General features: G+C 46.4%; 1 protein-coding gene across 3 annotated transcripts in view; it reads right to left on the bottom strand.

Moving 5' to 3' along the window:
* Positions 1 to 5,770: 5,770 nt before the first annotated feature.
* LOC126528045 (calcium and integrin-binding protein 1-like) overlaps positions 5,771 to 17,902 on the bottom strand; it is a 48,191-nt gene continuing 36,059 nt past the window's right edge. For all 3 annotated transcript variants that reach the window (XM_050175902.3, XM_050175900.3, XM_050175899.2), the window contains exons 5-7: positions 16,292 to 16,439; positions 15,313 to 15,520; positions 5,771 to 5,999 (exon numbers count right to left, since the gene is read on the bottom strand). In XM_050175902.3, the coding sequence (XP_050031859.1) occupies positions 5,978 to 5,999; positions 15,313 to 15,520; positions 16,292 to 16,439 (378 nt within the window). In that variant the 3' untranslated portion in view covers positions 5,771 to 5,977. The remainder of the gene's footprint in view (positions 6,000 to 15,312; positions 15,521 to 16,291; positions 16,440 to 17,902) is intronic.

Genomic DNA, 17,902 nt, shown 5'->3' with positions numbered 1-17,902 from the left:
GGCTAGAAACTACTTAGCTGAATCTTTTACGGTCTTTTAACTGCTCTGCTTTTCAGCATACAAAAGAAAGAAGAAACCGTTCTTTGCAAAATTTCCACCCTCTTCAAAAACTTTTCAACCTTTTCGCAGATAAAGGGATATCATACTCATTAATAAAGTAAAAGAAGCCCTTGCACTCTTGGCTTGCTGATGCTCTTCTCAAACTGTTCCCTTTTCCTGTCAGTCATACATTCGGCTGTCCCAATCACACTGTAAACGATGGTAAACGTGGGTCTACAGCAGCAGATGCTAGCAACCACTAGAAGGCAATTGTGTTTCTGTTCCTGTTCTTGTGTCTTTGTTTCCGCTGCTCTACACTGCATGCCATTCCATGATGATCAACCGACAGCCCCCCCCCCCCCCCCCCGCCACCCCCGTAGCAGGCTCAACTTCATCAGAAATGCACAAGAAGAAAGAAAGAAAGGAAGTCGCGCAGATGCAGGAAGCGTTCGACCATAAATGACGCTACGCTCATATCAGTTATCGAGGTAGCAGCGATATAGTGAATTGGCAGGTATCAAAAATACATTTTGAGTGTTGCTGCATTGATAATCTACGACTTCTCAATACAGAGGTTTCTCTTTCTGTCTCTGTCTCTCTCTTTACCACCTACCACTACGCGTGAATTTCTGGCGCATTTACTCGTTGTCACAGCACCACAATTAAGCGTAAGTTGCGTAAGTCAAGTATACATTTCCCGCAAGACAAAACCGTGCATTCAAAGAGTCATGGCAACTTAAAGGACGCCGCATTGCGCTGCGGGAAATCCGCAGTCGCTAACCTGAAGTTTCCAACTCAGTAGCACACGATGCGAGAAACGCAGTTTATATTTTCAGCAAGAACGGAGGATGTTACCGTGCCAGCGAATCGCCAGATGAAAATGCCACTATATTTGATTCAAAGTTACATGAGTTTGATCAATCTTATTAGCCATAATCGCGCAGTCGAGTACCTACAGTAGTCCCTGTCCAGCGATTTAAGCTGCGACATTTCAGGAGCGCCATTTGCGACATATACTACGTACGGCAAACGACAGAATGACCCGGGCCGATCTAATTTCGGCGAACCGTTCGGATTCGGATGAGCGGAAACTTATGCGGTGTGTCAACGACGCCGCCGAGTCGCAGAGGTTGATCTCACAACCGCAGTGTTTACTCGGATACGACGTTCGCGAACATATCCTCACAGTTAGGGTTTGAGGTGCTTTCATGTGACGCCACTTCCACCTTGATGACGTCCCCCCAGGGATCTTACGTCGACTTCGAATAGCCGGCGCTAACGTCGCTCTCATTAGCCTAATGAGCCTGCTCATCTGTGCAAGAAAGTGAACTGACCTAGATATATACCCGACCAGACGTCCCTTAGCGTTAAGGGACAACTTTAGGGTTTATCGTAAGTGCTTACACGCTAAGCAATGGGGTGATAACGATCCAGCCGCTTAGATGCAGGGTACCCATAAATGACTCGCCCTAGGTAAATTCTTATTTGTTTATTATCGAGTCACACTAGTGGGCCGACGTTGCCTCCCTGTTTGCTTCTGTGGGTTGTCAGCCCACTAATGCGATGTATCGACTCCGATTTGCTACGTGACGCTGATGAACCCAAGTACTGTACCTTTTGCTCGTATGGCGATCTGTGTATCAGGACATCACGGCTCCGTCATCTGTGTGTCATCTACATGGACGAGAATGTGGTCTGGGAAGCGATGACAGGAAGGCTTTTTTGTTCACGGGCTGCACACGTAATGGTTGCGGTGCACATATTGTGCTTGATGCGCGCTTGCCGTGGTTGCCGAGTGGCTCTGGTGTTGGGCTGCCAAGCACGAGGTTGCGGGATCGAACCCCGGTCATGGAGGCCACATTTGAATGGGGGCGAAATGCGAAAATACCCTTGTGCTTAAATTTCGGTGTACGTTAAAGAAACCAAGGTGGTCCAAATTTCCGGAGTCCCCCCCTACGGTGTGCCTCATAATCAGATCGTGGTCTTGGCACGTAAAACCCCATAATTATTGTGGTTGATGCGGGCCGTGTAAGTACCAGCTTAAGCACAGAAAGAATCTTATCCCAACCTTTGGTACTGGCATTTAATTACAGAAAACCAAGAAATCGACTGAACCTAACTAGGCTTCCATTCCGAGCGCGCAGGTATCTAGTTAGTTGTAGATAAACACATTTACGTTGACGTTTATTTCTTGAATCATCGTACGTTGTTTGGTTGGTTGGTTGGTTTTCCTATAAATATGGCTCATACACCAACAGGCCTTGGCCAGGAACCATATGGAATTAAAAGGGCGATACTCAAGTAAAGAAGAAAGAGAACATTAATGAAAAATTGAGAGATTAAAGTACAATAAGATAACGTAGTCGCCCAAGAAATTAGCAAGGAAATCGTTTTGAATCACATAGAATTTTCTCAACGGCTGCCCAGAGATCCCTAAGACAGTGTTCCATAGAGAAGTTTCTCAAAGAAAAAAACATTGGCTGGAAATATTCAGCCCGATAACGTTGAAACAGTGGTTCTACAATAATTTTCTGTACCGTTATAAGAAAAGGCCACAAAAGTAAGAAACGGTTACCTGTCGTCTTACCTTCACAACATAATGGGCCCGGGTGTGAGTTAGATAGAATAAACTTTAATGTCCAACGGATTAGGTGATCTACCCACCCCCCGACACGCAGGGCAGGGGGCGAGTGCCGCCGCCTCAGATGCAGGCTGGGAGGTCTTGGGTCCCAGCAGCCTCTTCAGCCAGTTGGACGAGCCGGAGCTGGAGCTCAGAGTCCGAGCTGCGCAGCAGGGTCTCCCAGGCGTCTCTACTATCTATTTTGTGTATTCCCCCGGGAGAGTACGGACATTCCCATATTATGTGGTCGAGGGTCCCTCTCGCCCCCACAAAGATTACATTTATCGCTCCTGGCCTCGGGGAACATGTGGTTCGCCATAACCGGGTGCGGATATGTATAAGTTTGTAGTCGTCTCCACGCGACTGCTTGTGTGTTGTTTAATTTTGGGTCTGGCGGGGATACCAGTCTACGAGCCAATCTATAATGCTGCGTGATCTCCCCATATTTTAGCATGCGCTCTCCGCTCCCTCGGTCATCGAGGCGCCCCGTAGCGGCTCGGCGGTAGAGATCTCAAGCCAGCTCGTGGGCCGCCTCGTTGCCGGGGACGGCTTCGTGCGCCGGAGTCCAAATTATTTGAATTTTTCCATCTAGTTTTCTCTGGCCTAGGATTCTGGCCGCTAAGGGCGAGATCCTTCCCTTGCTAAAATTTTGTATGGCAGTTTTGCTGTCACTGATCACAAATTTCGCGTCCGTTCCAGCGCAAGCTAATGCGATCGCAATTTCCTCGGCAACTTCTATGTTGCGCGGTGTGAATGCGTCAAACCATCTCTATGAATATAAATGTTTGAGGCAGGTACTCGACAACACAATTTAGTGGAAACAACTTGCATTCTTCTAGTACGACAGACAAGTCTACTGCAAGGGAATAGGAGGTGTGGATACTGTGATAGCTTTTCTAAAGATGAGTTCTGGCATAATTGCACGCCTCCTAGGCCTATAGCAGTAATTACGTAAGCTGATGCATGACAATGACAGAAAACAACATCCTTGGAAACTGGCTTACGCGAACATCAGCGCGATCCGCTATGAAGGCGCAGCTGCGGTACTTCAAGAACATGGAATTTTTTGACAAATTGTGGCTGTACACTGTGTGACCTAGGATTGTACTGTGACACTGCGTGACACTAAGAACGCCTCTGTGGGCTGCGTGACAGTGCCCACAGAAACGGTTCGTGTGTATCTTGTGTACGTGTGTGTGTTTTTTTTTTCTTTCATTAATTTCTTTTCATTTTTTTAATACTTTTCTCTCTCACCTATCGCATCCATTCGCCCCTCCCACACTACAGTATAGCCAACCGGAGGTAATCTCTGGTTAACCTCCCTGTCTTCCTTTCGCCTTTCCATCTTTCTCTCTCTATCTGACGCATGAAGCCATAGAGAGGACAGGACCACTAAGGGCCGCTCTCGGCAGGCTATCCGTTATTTCGGTGATAACTAATTCTCTTTGACGAGGCTCTTAGACCAGTCGCATTAAGCTTAAGTTAGAGGGTATTAGAGAACGACGTGTACGTGAAAACTGGGAAACACTATTTTCAATTAGAAATGAATAAATAATCAGTTGCTGTGGCAACTCCAGAAATCGATTATTTGAACAATTCATACGCATTCTAAATTGTTTCACGCAGAAACTCCTCTGGTAGTTGTCCAGGTATGCGTAAGCAATGTGCCACTTGCTTATCTCCACGAAGCCCAGTGTCGTTATCAATGTTATGGAACTTGATCCGACCAGTATAAAGCCTTATCGATTTTCATCGCTCGTTCACTTATCATGTTCGATTGCGAACATGATACGGGAACTTTAATTAAGATAGAGTTAATTACGGCGCTCTAACCCGCGACCACTGGTGTTAATATTAATGTAATTAGCCTCAGTTAATTATGATATGGTTAATTAGGGCACTCGTGATAATATGTGTGTTTTATTGAATTTTAGAAATCTCCTGTTGCAGATAACATAATTCCAGTCCTTGAGGTGGATTACTCAGAGAGGCGGACATTACTTGCACGAGGAATCAAAACACTGCTTCAACTACTTAACAAAAATACACTAATTATCTGCTGAATTATTTACTTCACAGCACATGTTGCAATTTACGAATTGTGGAGCCCGTGACATTGCAAGCCGTGTCCACTTCGAACGAACTTCCAGGGTGACTCTAGTTTGAAGATATGCGCCATCAAACTCGCCGCAAAAATGCACCATTGTTCCACTTACTTATTTAACAAAACGTTCTTTTATGCATTGAAACACAAAAGTAACTGGAACGCGCATGTATTTCGTCCCACGCTTTGGGAAACATCTCTAAACTGGTGTCATCTTGGAAATTCATTTCAAGTGACACCTTTGGCAAGCTCACCGGCTACAATTCGTAAAGTGCAATATGTGCCGTTAAAATTAATTAATAAGTTAATTAGCTAATTCTTATTAATTAGTTGAATATGTTTCGATTACTCGTGCTACTGGTGTCTGCCTCTTCCAATAATCCAGCTCGAGGACAATAAGTGTGCCCTCTGCCACATGCGATTTTTAAAAATTCCATAGAGCTTAAGAACGATCAGCCCGTACATCACAGACACTATCAAACTGGACGTGGACTGAAAGCTGTCGCGATCGCATGTCCCTGCCTCGTCAACGTCGTTACAAACCAAGGGCACCACGTGACCTTCGGTCGTCGGAGCGGTGCGCCGACCTTTGCCGTTTCACATCGCGTTCGTGTCGCAACGAGATCGCCTATAGCCGCCCGCTGTCACGTCTGTACTGCGCCGCAACAATTCGGTGCAGTGCAGCGAACGCTATAGGACTGCTGCCGCGCGGTCGGCGCCGGCAGGCCTGCAGCTGCGTGTTGCCGAGAAGATAGGACGGATCGCCCATTGTGGTCCACTAATCCTTCCGTGAAACTTCCGTTCAGTCGGCGTCGCGCTGTAGCGTAGTCTAGCACACTATAGTCTCGCGAAAAGGCCATCATATATGGCGGCCATTAGAGGAGCGCTTATTCTCGTTATGTCTTGTGGTTGGCTAACTGTGGCTCATAGCTCGCACTGCAGTGTACAGATTTCTCGAGATACAGTCCCTGCGGTTGAGAGACAGCGGGGAGACAACACAATGCACATCGAAAGTCGATACCGTTTAATCGACGAAAACAAAGGGAGAACGTGCGGCGCGACAAAGGTCGCGGGCGGTGGTGACAGTGTGGCGGTGACGGCGCGATCCCGCTGTGCTCCATTCGGTCGTGACGACGCCGCCGCCGCGGGACTCGCACCCGCGACGCCTCCGCCGCACAAGGTTTGCGTGACGGTCCAGAATTCGAAGTGCCGGTTCACAGCCGTATGCTGAAAGAGCTGCAAGTGAGTGGCAAAGCGAGAGAAAGAAAAAAAAGTTAGCAGATGATTTCGCCGATTCCACTGGTGATTAACACATTTTACAGCGACGTCCGCTTAATGCTACGCAAGAAGTAATTTCTATGTATACGCTACGCTCAGACGGAGGAGTACGGTGAACTATCACGCCTGTCAAGTCTCGTGCCATAGCTGTGAAATGTTACGGCAGAAGATTCCATCCATCCATCCGTCCGTCCGTCCGTCCATCCATCCATTTCACTGAGACAGGAGCAGGCTCTCACTGCGGACACGGCAATCTTCTCAAGAGGGATCTCCAGGTACATGGACGCCCCCAACTCTCCGAGTCTCAGAGTCGAAAACTTGCGTAAGTCACCGATCACAAATGTTCCACGATAGCGCGTCCTGCTCCTAAAGACGCATTGCCCGCATGGAGATGAGTTATCTACCACGCAACTGTGGCGCGGTTAAACAATTCTATAAGCCGGAAATAAATACATTTGCACTCATCGTGTACCTTTTTGTGTGGCATGAAGTTCAAACGATTCAAGTTAGCTTCGCTTGGGGACGTAGATTCTAACAGCTGCTGCTCCGGATCCGTCGTACGTATTTTTTCCTTTTTTGCGCTGTCAGCTGCTAAGAGCGCATTCATAGAACCGGCTATTTTACGCCTCGTCTCTTTTTTTGCCACTTCGTGCCGCATTTTCGCGCTGTTCCGGCAATGAACCGACGTCAACTTGCCCGACTTTCAAGCCTACTTCCACCACCGTCCTCCGTCCTGTGGTTACACCACGCTACGCGTCTGTATACGCACGATGTCCAAGGGTCGTCAGAGGCATGCAATTCGGAAGCGGCTATAATTGTGAAATCTCAGCAAGAATCCAACACACATTTGTGTACAGATACTGTCAAAGTCTTAAAAGAGTGTAGAATCAAATCGTCAGACCATGCAATTACAAAAGTTTCAGTAAAGCGATAAACGTCCTTACAGGCAATGCTTATAAGCGCTTACCACAGGCAGGCGAGGTGACGTTTCGAGTTGAAAGGAGGCCAGGTGCTGAGCGAATTCTATGTACATAGTGAACTAAGACAAAAAAAACAGTGAGAAAAATACACAGACAAGAAACAAGAACGACTGCTTGTTTCTTCTGCATGCGTTTCATCGCTGGTTTTCGTCGTAGTTCAAGTTGAAAGCTTGAAGGAAATTGATACACTTCGTGTGCGCTGGCGAGTTCATTAAAAAGGGGTCAAATAAAGAAAAATGGAAGGTAGGGACGTTAACCCCTTTGCGCCTGTTTTGCTACCATACACTAGGGGAGGTTCAGGAAACGAAAATTGAAAAGGTAGGAGGAAAGGGATAAGAAGTGATGTGCACGCGCACACAACAGCGATCACCGCGCAGTAATTACGTGTATATATATATATATATATATATATATATATATATATATATTCGTCAATGTTTTGTGGTCCAGTCGGCTTATAGCAGACGCAAAAAACGTTTTTCATCATCTTCGCGTTACATGCAGATATGTTTTAAATGGTCTTATTGCGAACGCATCTGCACGAGGCACTGAGTGTCTTCAGCGTTTGCAGCAAAGTATTGAAGCCCGTAATAAATTACTGGCGTTGAAATGAACCTCTTGAGCAGCGGGCGGGCAGCAAGACACCCGCGGGGAGTTTACAACGGTCTTCAGGTAAGATTCTTAGGGTTGACTTCTGCGAAGGCTCCAGCAAAAGCCAACGACCCCACTTCGTCGGGGCTCGCTCGCAGCAGACGCTGTCCTTGGTGAATGCCTGCACTAAGCAGCAGCATTTCAAGGTCATTTTGCCACACACACACACACACACACACACACACACACACACACACACACACACACACACACACACACACACACACACACACACACACACACACACACACACACACACACACACTCTCTCTCTCTCTCACTCTCTCTCTCTCTCTCTCTCTCTCTCTCTCTCTCTCTCTGAGCCGAACAGAGTTTAACAGACCAGAATAAAGCGAACTATTCTCCACATCGAACACGCGAAACTTGCAAAGCGATGCTGACGTAGCATAACCACCCGTAACGATATGGACATTGTGCACATATATATATCAGCTGTTCTTTTTTAATAAGTCCAAAATTTAATATAACTCCCTGTGGCAGCCAGCACAATTCTAATCCTTTATCTATATTACTCGATTAGGCGGCCATTACTTCTACGAGAAATGAAAATGTTCAATTGAATAATGAACCACATTACGCTAATTAATATTTAATTAATTACTTTAGGCATATATACAAATCTACGAATCAGAGCCGGTGAGTTCGGGAGCCGCATCCTCTTGGAACGAATTGTCAGGGCTGCACCAGTTTCGGGATTTTAATTTTTCAATGTGTCCAACGAAATGCATTGGCGTTTCAGTTACTTCTTTTAGGAAACCGCTGTTTTGGGGATTGAAGTATAAAGTTAATTGGAACACCAATGCATTTTGTCGGACACTTCGAAAATGAACATCTCAAAAGTGCAGTTTTTTTCTCCACTGGAGGTAACAAATCCGTATACAACAAAAGCATCAGAACAGCACGTATAAGTTCGTTACATGTTAGTTTAGCCCAAATCGAGTTCGACTGTATTGCACCTTCTTTCACTGTGCCAAAACCATGACATTTATTTATTTATTTATTTATTTCAATTTACACACACACACACATACAAGGGAGTGGTAAATGGAGGTGCGTATGAGGGAACAAAGCCACACATACGCGGCTTGAGGCAACCTCGCCCCTTATTATCTGATTATGATTGTCATTTTGTGCACAATTAGTGAACCTAACCGGAGAAATTAGCATATAGGTTCGCGGGGCATTAGTGTATTGGCCAACACAGAAAGTTAGGACTAGTTGGTTGAACATTGATGGCGCTGTACCATGTTCCTCTGTCCTTTTCTTTCGTCCACGTCTGTTAAACGCGTTTACACGTTTGCAATGCCAGTTTATCGTTCCTTGAGAAAATCAGCTATATAAAGAAGGTGAATGAGAATGCAAAACAGAATCCGATTTGCGTCCAACGAATTGTAACGTTTGGATGTGGTCCGCTAGCGGAACGTGCTGGCGACGTAGGCGAACCCCTCTTCCAGAAATGCCGCCTTGGGCGACTGCGCGTTTTACCTACAGCACGAAATTATAGCGCCTGCAAGGAAGGGTTCGAGCACACCAGCTAAATGCCTTTTACTAGGATGAGGAAGGAATAAGAACCATGCACATTTTTGTGGGAGCAACGCCTCCCCTCTTACCGATCACAGCACTTGCAAGAACTGGATACTGAGCCATAGAGATGACTGAACGGTGATGTGGCATAAAAAAAAGCACGCAGAAGACCAACTCGTATTGCAACCACAACCAATTTAAATACGAGCATGTTACCAATGTCTCAATTTGTAGATCCATCATAATGGTTCTGGCCATTCGAGAGGTCTTTTTAAAATATTTGTACCAACTTCAGAAAAGACATCGGTTAAAAAAAACGATAATTATGTATTTCGCTCGGAGTGCATGCCTGTTAACCTACAAGAATGTCAGGTAATTGACAACTAGTGACAAATTGGTATTTCTAGTGTATCATTGTTCAGTCATCTTAAGGTGGCGTCGGCCTACGCACATTGATATCGCACCGAGAGTAGGTGGCCCTGCGAGTGTCTTGCTCTTACACTCCGTTTCGTACATCAGGTGCAACACTGTGGAAGCTACGCAAGTAGTGCGGTCTCCAAATTTTATCACTCCGCGCGTTCCGTCTGTGCTTCGCTGGTCGCCAGCAGAGTTCGCTCGCGCGAGCTTGCACGTGAGGCTGCCGCGACGGGATGCAAATAAAAAATGGCTGTGGCTTAGCTAAGGTTAAGCCCAGGATGCGAAGCATACTAGGCTTTATTATAGTTGTTGAACCACTGTTTAGCCTGGTGAACTGCTGTTGCTTGGCTATATTTGGTTCGGCTAGACGAAGAAACAACTCATGCGTTACTCTGCTTCGCCTTCAAGAGTGGAACGCGACAGCGTTCCCGTCGACCCGCCAAGGGGTGTAAGACAATGGGCTACGGCGCAGCGACTACGCGCCGCGCATTGGACGCGGTGAGCGTCGAGCAACGAAGCGTTCGGCGCGGCAACGAAATGTGCGCCTGAGCAAGCGACGCACGCCTGAGCCTTAGAAACAGCTCGTTTCTAAGGCAACACCGCATTCACTAGAGGCGCTTTTGTACCGCTTTGAAGCATCGTACTCGTGGCTCAGTGGTAGCGTCTCCGTCTCGCACTCCGGAGACCCTGGTTCGATTCCCACCCAGCCCATCTTGCAAGAGTTGAGCCAAAGCCACCTAAAAACAAGCGCAGCTGCTTATATACCGCCGCGACGGCGCGAGTGGAGCCCCGTTTCTCCTCTGTCGTGACGTCACGGTGTCACGTGGTCAGCCTTGAAGGCGACGCTATGGCGACGCCGCGAGCGACGGCGCGAGTTGGAGCCCCGTTTCTCCTCTGTCGTGACGTCACGGTGTCACGTGGTATGGCATGGGGTCAAAGGTCATTGAAGGCGACACCGCCGCGCCTGAGGAGCTGGGTTGAGCTCTAGTAATATGCTTCGCATAAAAACAACGAAAAGCAAATTGACGTAAAACAACGTGTTAGTATCCAATTAAGCGCATGGTTTGTTTGCTTCTAAGGGTGAATTCTTATTTTCCTTCGTAACTGACCTTATATAAAGAACATTTTCACAAAAATGCGGTCAGAAGACACCGAACTATTTCTAGGCGCGAACGCAGCCACGGCAAAAAGTATCTCTAGCCTCCACAGCATTGCACCTGATGTATGAGACGGAGTATAGGGGGCCTAAATGCCAGTCTATAGAAGCAAGGCTTGCATGCAGGCTCCCTACTTACGCTTTATATTGAGATGGTCGGAAAATAGGGAGCCTATTTGCAAGCGCTGTTTTAAGGTGGTGACAGCACCCGAATTTTAACCGCCATTTGATACCAAATTTGGCAAGCGCCCATTTTAGTGTTCAATCTCACTAGAAGTCGCGGCGCATTCTTGCACATGTACACATGTTGCCGCGTGAGTTGTTTAATTTATTTACATTAGTTTTATAACAATGCGCGCAGGAAACATGCATACATCTTCAATACATACATTGCCGTTTTTCTTTCTTTCATTTCAACACATCAAATTTATTTCTTTTCAATTGCAAGTCGCGCGAAACGCAGAAGACGGCAGGCTATATGTTGCGTTACACGTATCGTACTAAGAACACAATGGCGTGCTCTTAGTAACATTATCTTATCTCAAGAATGTGAAGTGCATTGAGCAATATGTCGTTCACCTCCACTTCTATACTTAACACAAAAGGGCGCTTTTCGAAGTGGGCGTTAATAAATGCTTACTAGCCAGTTGAATTCTAGGGTAATAGCGGCGTGTACTGTGCTCACATGCGCTGTATACGCATTTGGTGGCTGAGACCAAAGTTTACTGAAAAAAAAAAAAAAACTTCATTACTTTCACATCACCGGCGATTGCGGTCCACGGGGTCTGCCTGGTTGGTTTCGTACCACTTTTTTTTTTTTTTGGCCGGAATCACACAATTTATCGGGAAGTTTCAAGTCCCAAATTACCTACACTCACAAAGGCTGTCGCCACCCTAAGACGGCGCTTTATGCTCCCTATAGTCGAAAGCAGACACAATGGGCAGTTGGCCCAGGGCTAGTCTGTGCTAGGGAGCTTTCCTGTATATATGGATACGTTCAAGCGTTAGTTCAATGCTCCTTAGTCGGCGCGCATTGCAGGATTGAAACCTTGTGATGGCATGCGCGAATACGCGTACGACGTGGAACAAGATGGACGCGGGACAGAGTTGTTTCCTGTATCTACGTTGATCTAATACCGAGTCCATTTGGCATATGCAAACAAACTCGAATCAAGTCAGTTGCCCAGCTGATCCTCCACAGGTCCTCCACACAAGTCCTCCACAGGTGCCGAGTCTAAGAAGGGTCACAACGGCACGCAGAACGATCAGTCAGTCAAATAATCGCGTCGGTTTTAAAAAGCGGGGTCGAACTTTTCGAATCATTCATGTTAAACTGGCTTGATCGCCTAGGCTGGCGGGAGCGAATTCTTGGCTATAGAGCGCAAGAGATGCGTGAACGAAAGACGGGCAGCTATACGTAACGCAACGTTAAATTTCCCGCGCCTGCTGCCCGTGAGATCAGTGTTGGACATCGGCCGCTCGGAGAATGTGAACTATTTCCCGGTATCGAAAGACAGAGACTCGGGGCGACAACTTTTACGGAAACCCTTATGGTCCAGCACAAGAATGACGGGCACAATTCCTAAAAAATATCGCGAATTCCATGACGTCACACTTAAATCAGTGCAATGGTTTATGCACTATATTAAAGGAGGATCGTGAACGTGCATTCTTTCCCTTAATAATAAATCATTTTTTAAACCAAAGCAACTGGAGTTTAGAAAGAACAATCATTCAAGTTGGCCTACGAGCTGCACTGCTGTTGTTGTTGTTGCTGTTTAAATGATAAAATTCTTGTTAAAATAAGGCACGAAAGACCCGGCTATCTGAATTATGAAAAATCAATTCCAGCGACTAAGGAACAAAAAAGAAAATCGAGAAACAAAGACAGAAAAAGAAGGGGGAGGTATAAAATACCACATAACGCGGTCACATCCTGCTACTATACATAGTGCCTTTTTAACGCGCAATATTTTTACCTACCGTAGGCAGACGTTTCGAAAGACCACTATATCCATTCTCCAAAGCCGTCTATTCGCCCTTACGTTTATCTTTTTTTCTCTTTCTACTTTCTCGCTCGTTCTCTTTCGTTACAGCGAAGGTCGCAACTATAACGCCGAGAGGCGATGCCGCCGTCACGCAGACGGTGCGAAAATTGCAGCCGGAGGCGGCGCCCGGAAGTTGTCACCGGAAGTGAGGCGTGAGCCCTCCCATAGCACGGCCAAGGTCAGCTCAGCGAAAACGTTTGTTCGTAAAACACGTTGATGAATTGCGCATTGTCAGCTGTATACAGCGTGCTTTGTGCGTGTTGGTGTACGACGCTGTGGAGTGCTCGAATAAAATGCACTGAATCTGTGCGAAAACTTATTCCCCGTGACATTTTATAGGTGGATAGGCGCAGTGAAAGCACGCACGCATACACAGGAGCGAACAAAATTAGCTGACATTCTCTTTTCCTGTGAACAATTAAATACCTACGTTTTTGAGCTGTCGGTTGCTTTCTTTTGTTTTTTAACTTTTTTTTTACAATACTGTCAAACAAGATGTGCACTCCTGCCACCAGGGGGACAGTCACGGATAATATTTTGTTTATTACCAACGTCATATAGCGCAACTGTCCAGTTTGTTCATTTCATGGTTCTTATTGTTGGCTATACATAAGGGATCTTGTGCGCGAGTGCCTGTGTATGTCTGCGTTTTTCTTTTCTCTCTCTTACGCCCATAGTATATCAAACATTAATCTCACAGTAATATGCCACACTTTTTTATTATTATTAAATCTATCTAAGGCGATGTCAGATGCCTACTCTCATGCGGGACCGGAAACTGTCCTCGTCAATATCTATCAAGCAATTTCTATAATTACTTTCCATCGCAGCAGTTCTAAGACGCGAATAATAATGCACCTACTAGGCCAACCAACCAATTGATTGTCTAGTTTATGGACCCACTGATCTGCCAATTCATTTAACGATTTATTGGTCGACTTACCGACAAGTTGACTGAGTGAGTCGGATCAACCTAGCGTTACGCTATACTAAGATGCACGCTCGGCCTTCCGTCACTTGCATTCCGTCGCCTTACATCTCATGTACGCCTTCTTCATTCCTACTTTATTCCTTCTTCATTCAAACCACCTTTGCGAACTTCGCTCGCCTCATTCACAGCCTACCGCTGAGGCGCATGACTGGCCGAGCATTAGCAACGCCAAATTCATTTTTCCTACACGCAGTAACCTTGTGGAATTCGCTCCCTGATAACATTGTCAGATGCAGGAACTGAAATTCATTTCGTGATAAAGTGTTACTGTAGATCGCATACTTGCGCTCTGTCTATCGCACATGATTCACAGTGTACTCTCACTATCACCAGGGTCCTTCAACAAAACCACACGGGCAGCACTTCAGTGAAAAACGTTGCATCCGTTTGGCGAAGGGCATTTTATAAGTGGTGTCATCGCACTCGTTGCTGTTTTCAACATGTCTTGTAAGGTCACGTCAATCATTGTAGACAGAAGGCAGCTCTTGCCCAGAGACGCCAAAGAGATCGTCTGCTCGCCGATACGTACGTGACCAAAGAAGTGATATTTGGATTCAAATAATACTGATTGTCGCTTACTCCCAATGCGCTGCTATGTGAGCAAATAAATATTTATCAATGCTGAAAAGTAAGGTGAGCACGCCAAGCAAACGCGTCGGCTTGCAGGTTCTACCACCTGCGGTCATTGAATCAACATATGGGAAAGCGTGTGTTCGGGATCTTGGCGTTGGTAGCTTGACGAATACGTTCGGTGGACCCGCAACCATCTTGGTACGTCTGTTCCTAAAGCAAGTTTGCACACTCCCACATCTTATCGCTCGTGTTTGACACCACGAAGGGCTCATGGCGTGTATCGCGTTTGTCGACAAAACAGCGTTTTCTCGTCGTACGACCTGTTGTACGACGAGAAGCGGGCCGTTAGAAATCAATTCGCGGGCGGAATCCGGCCCGCAGGCCGTATGTTGTGTAGCTTCTCTGCAGAAATTTCAGTACAATATGTTGCATGGGCGAATTGACTGAAGGCTGTAGACATAAATAAAAATATTTATGTAGACTAACATGTAAAACGTTCCACGAATCTCGTACCCGCGTTCTCAAAGCTACACAGCGTTTCTATTATTACCTTTATTATAGGTTTATCCATACTTCTGCTTTCCTATACTATCTTTAATAGTAATTTATTGTTTTTTGCTTTTTTTCTAGCTTGTGTCGTGTTCTCATGCAAGCAAAGAAAACATGCGCTCATGCCTCTCCTCATGTGATGTCCTGGGATCTTTGAGGAGAAATAAACGAGACGAAATCTATCAAATCTGATTGATTGTTCGTTACTGATTGATTGATTGATTGATTGATTGATTGATTGATTGATTGATTGATTGATTGATTGATTGATTGATTGATTGATTGATTGATTGATTGATTGATTGATTGATTGATTGATTGATTGAAAGCGAGAGAGCGGTAAGGCTCTCGCCACAGTCACCTTGCGAAGTCGGGGTTTTTGAGCATGCAGTGCTGGAACTCCATGAGCGACATGTGACCGCTCCGGTCCAGGTCCGCCTCGGCGAGGATCTGCTCGATGATCCGCTGAACGTCGGGCGTCTCCAGGCGGCAGCCGGAGTCCCACGACGTCAGCCGCTTGATGACCTCCGCCAGGTCGTCCTCGCCCAGAACACCGTCGTCGTCCATGTCTGCGCGCACGCGTGCGTCGCGACGACAGGCATCGTAAAAGCGCTTCTATACACACTCGCGATAACGGCGCAGTGAATGCGCGAACAGGTGCTACGCCTGCGAACTCGAAACGGACTCGCCGTGAAACACCGAGCAACACCAGCCCGATCTAACCTTCCACTGTCGGCCGCTTAAGCCAGGGGATTGAACCCACGACTTCGCGTTCGGCATAGTCACTGAACTATACAGGGGCAAGTCCATGGGCAAACAGGCAGGCAAGTGCATAGGTGGCATACTCAATTATCCTCACACTGGTTTCACTTGTCATATCGTGAGAAGCCAACAAACAGACACCAAGGACAACGTAGGTGAAATTACTTGTGCTTAATAAATGAAATAAAAAAACGTTAAATTAATGGAAATGAAAGTGGATGAAAAAACAACTTGCCGCAGGTGGGAATCGATCCCACAACCTTTGAATTTTCACCTATGTTGTCCTTGGTGTCAGTGTTTGTTGGCTTCTTGTGATACGACTAATAAAAATTGGGCCCCTTGGTTAACCCCCTTTCTTCTGGTTTCAGTTGGCCTAAGAGCGAGCGTGTGACAAGCGCGTGAACAGAAGCAAGCGTCGGCGTACGCGAGTGAGTTGGCCCACTGAATGTGAACGTATGCGAGTGTGAACGTCAGTTAGCTGTGCGAGTGTGAGCACTGGTGTAGGCGTGAGTGGACGCGAGTGAGTATACCGTGCAGTGCGTGTAATAGGCACAGACACGTGACGTGTGCGCACTCACCGAATATCTGGAAGGCGTATTCGGCCTTGACGTCGACGGGCGCATCCTCGCAGAGCACGCTCAGGAGGTCGAGGAAGTCCTCGAAGGACATGCGATCGTCCTTGCAGGACGAGAACACCCGCAGTAGCCGGTCCCGGAAGGGGTTGCACTGCACACGTGCGTAGAACGATGAGAGCGTTCCCCCGACAGTTCTGTCTAAGACGTGTTACAGTTTTTATTGCAACGTCACAAGAGGAGCATATGGCGCTATAGTGTTATGCGCGCAATTCCTGCAGTGCCACGACGTGAGATGAGACAGCATTGGAAATAATAAGTTGTACGCGGATTTACCTAAGTTTCTAACTTCTGGCTTCGAAAGTCTTAATGGCATTCTATATCAACTTGCTTTAACTTAATGTAGCCAGCAGTACGTTTAGTGGCAACGATTAGCGTAATCTTGCCTCTGACCTTGAACCTTCAACCGTTACCAGTACACTATAGTGGGAAGAAATGTTAACACACACACACACACACACACACACACACACACACACACACATATATATATATATATATATATATATAATACTCACTGAGTATTCGTGCGTGATTGAAATAAATATTTAGCGAGAGTGATACAATAACTTCTCGCGCGTTCTTTATTAGCTATAGGAATTACACAACGAAATGGCTCAGCTGCGAATGCAAAACGCTTCACTGCTCTAAAGAAACAATGCGGCGGTGTGCACAATACAGTTCAGCGTCAAAGAACAAATTTGTAGACGACATGTTTTTTCTCAACGTAGCCGCGCTAAATCATGAAAAAGAAATACCATTTCTACAACTTATGATTTCTGCACTAAAGTGAACGACTGCTGCCCAATATTTCCTTCTATAGCCAGGATTGTACGAAGCTATATATGTGACATGACTGCTCGTGACAACTTATCCTGGAGGAAAAAGAACGAAGTTGAGGGAACGTAAACGCGACAAAATTGAAGCCAGGAAGGGTTGGACCAACACGTGACCGTGTCACGGTAAGTTTTAGTGCCTCCCACCGCCAGGCTATGTGCCGGCGCTCGGTTGCTCGGCGCACGCCCTTCCGAAAATTATCATCATTATTTGTTGTGAACACATATACACAATTACACAATATACACAAAGGCCCACTGCAGGCCTTTGCCCTGCAGTGGGCGTAACCAGGCTGATGATGATACACAATTAAGAACGGGTGCGACAGCAACACGTGGCTGTCCCACTCGCAAAGCACGCCGAATGTTTTACGTTTGCAACAAACGACCGAAGTCCCACGAACATATGTCGACAGAAAATGGGCGCCGAGATAATGGAAAAGCACCCGAACGAGTTCACATCTATTAAAAGCTACCGGGAACCAAGCACACTGGGCCGAGTCACCGTGTTGGGCCGATTTTTTTTTTCTTTTCTTTTTTCTTTCCTTTTTTTAGCAGAAAGTGCGGAGGAGGTGGCCTAACGGAGAGTTCTCTGGTTAAAACTGGTTGCGCGACGTAATATAGCTCCCTCCTAGTTTATTTACTCTCAGCATGCAATTTCAATACGTCCCAACGCATAGATATGAACTCGTCGGTATCTAACTAAAACAATGAGAAGACC

The sequence above is a fragment of the Dermacentor andersoni genome, chromosome 9, assembly GCF_023375885.2.
Source record: "Dermacentor andersoni chromosome 9, qqDerAnde1_hic_scaffold, whole genome shotgun sequence".
In the NCBI taxonomy this organism is placed as follows: domain Eukaryota; kingdom Metazoa; phylum Arthropoda; class Arachnida; order Ixodida; family Ixodidae; genus Dermacentor; species Dermacentor andersoni.
This window is presented reverse-complemented; position numbering and strand designations above follow the sequence as displayed.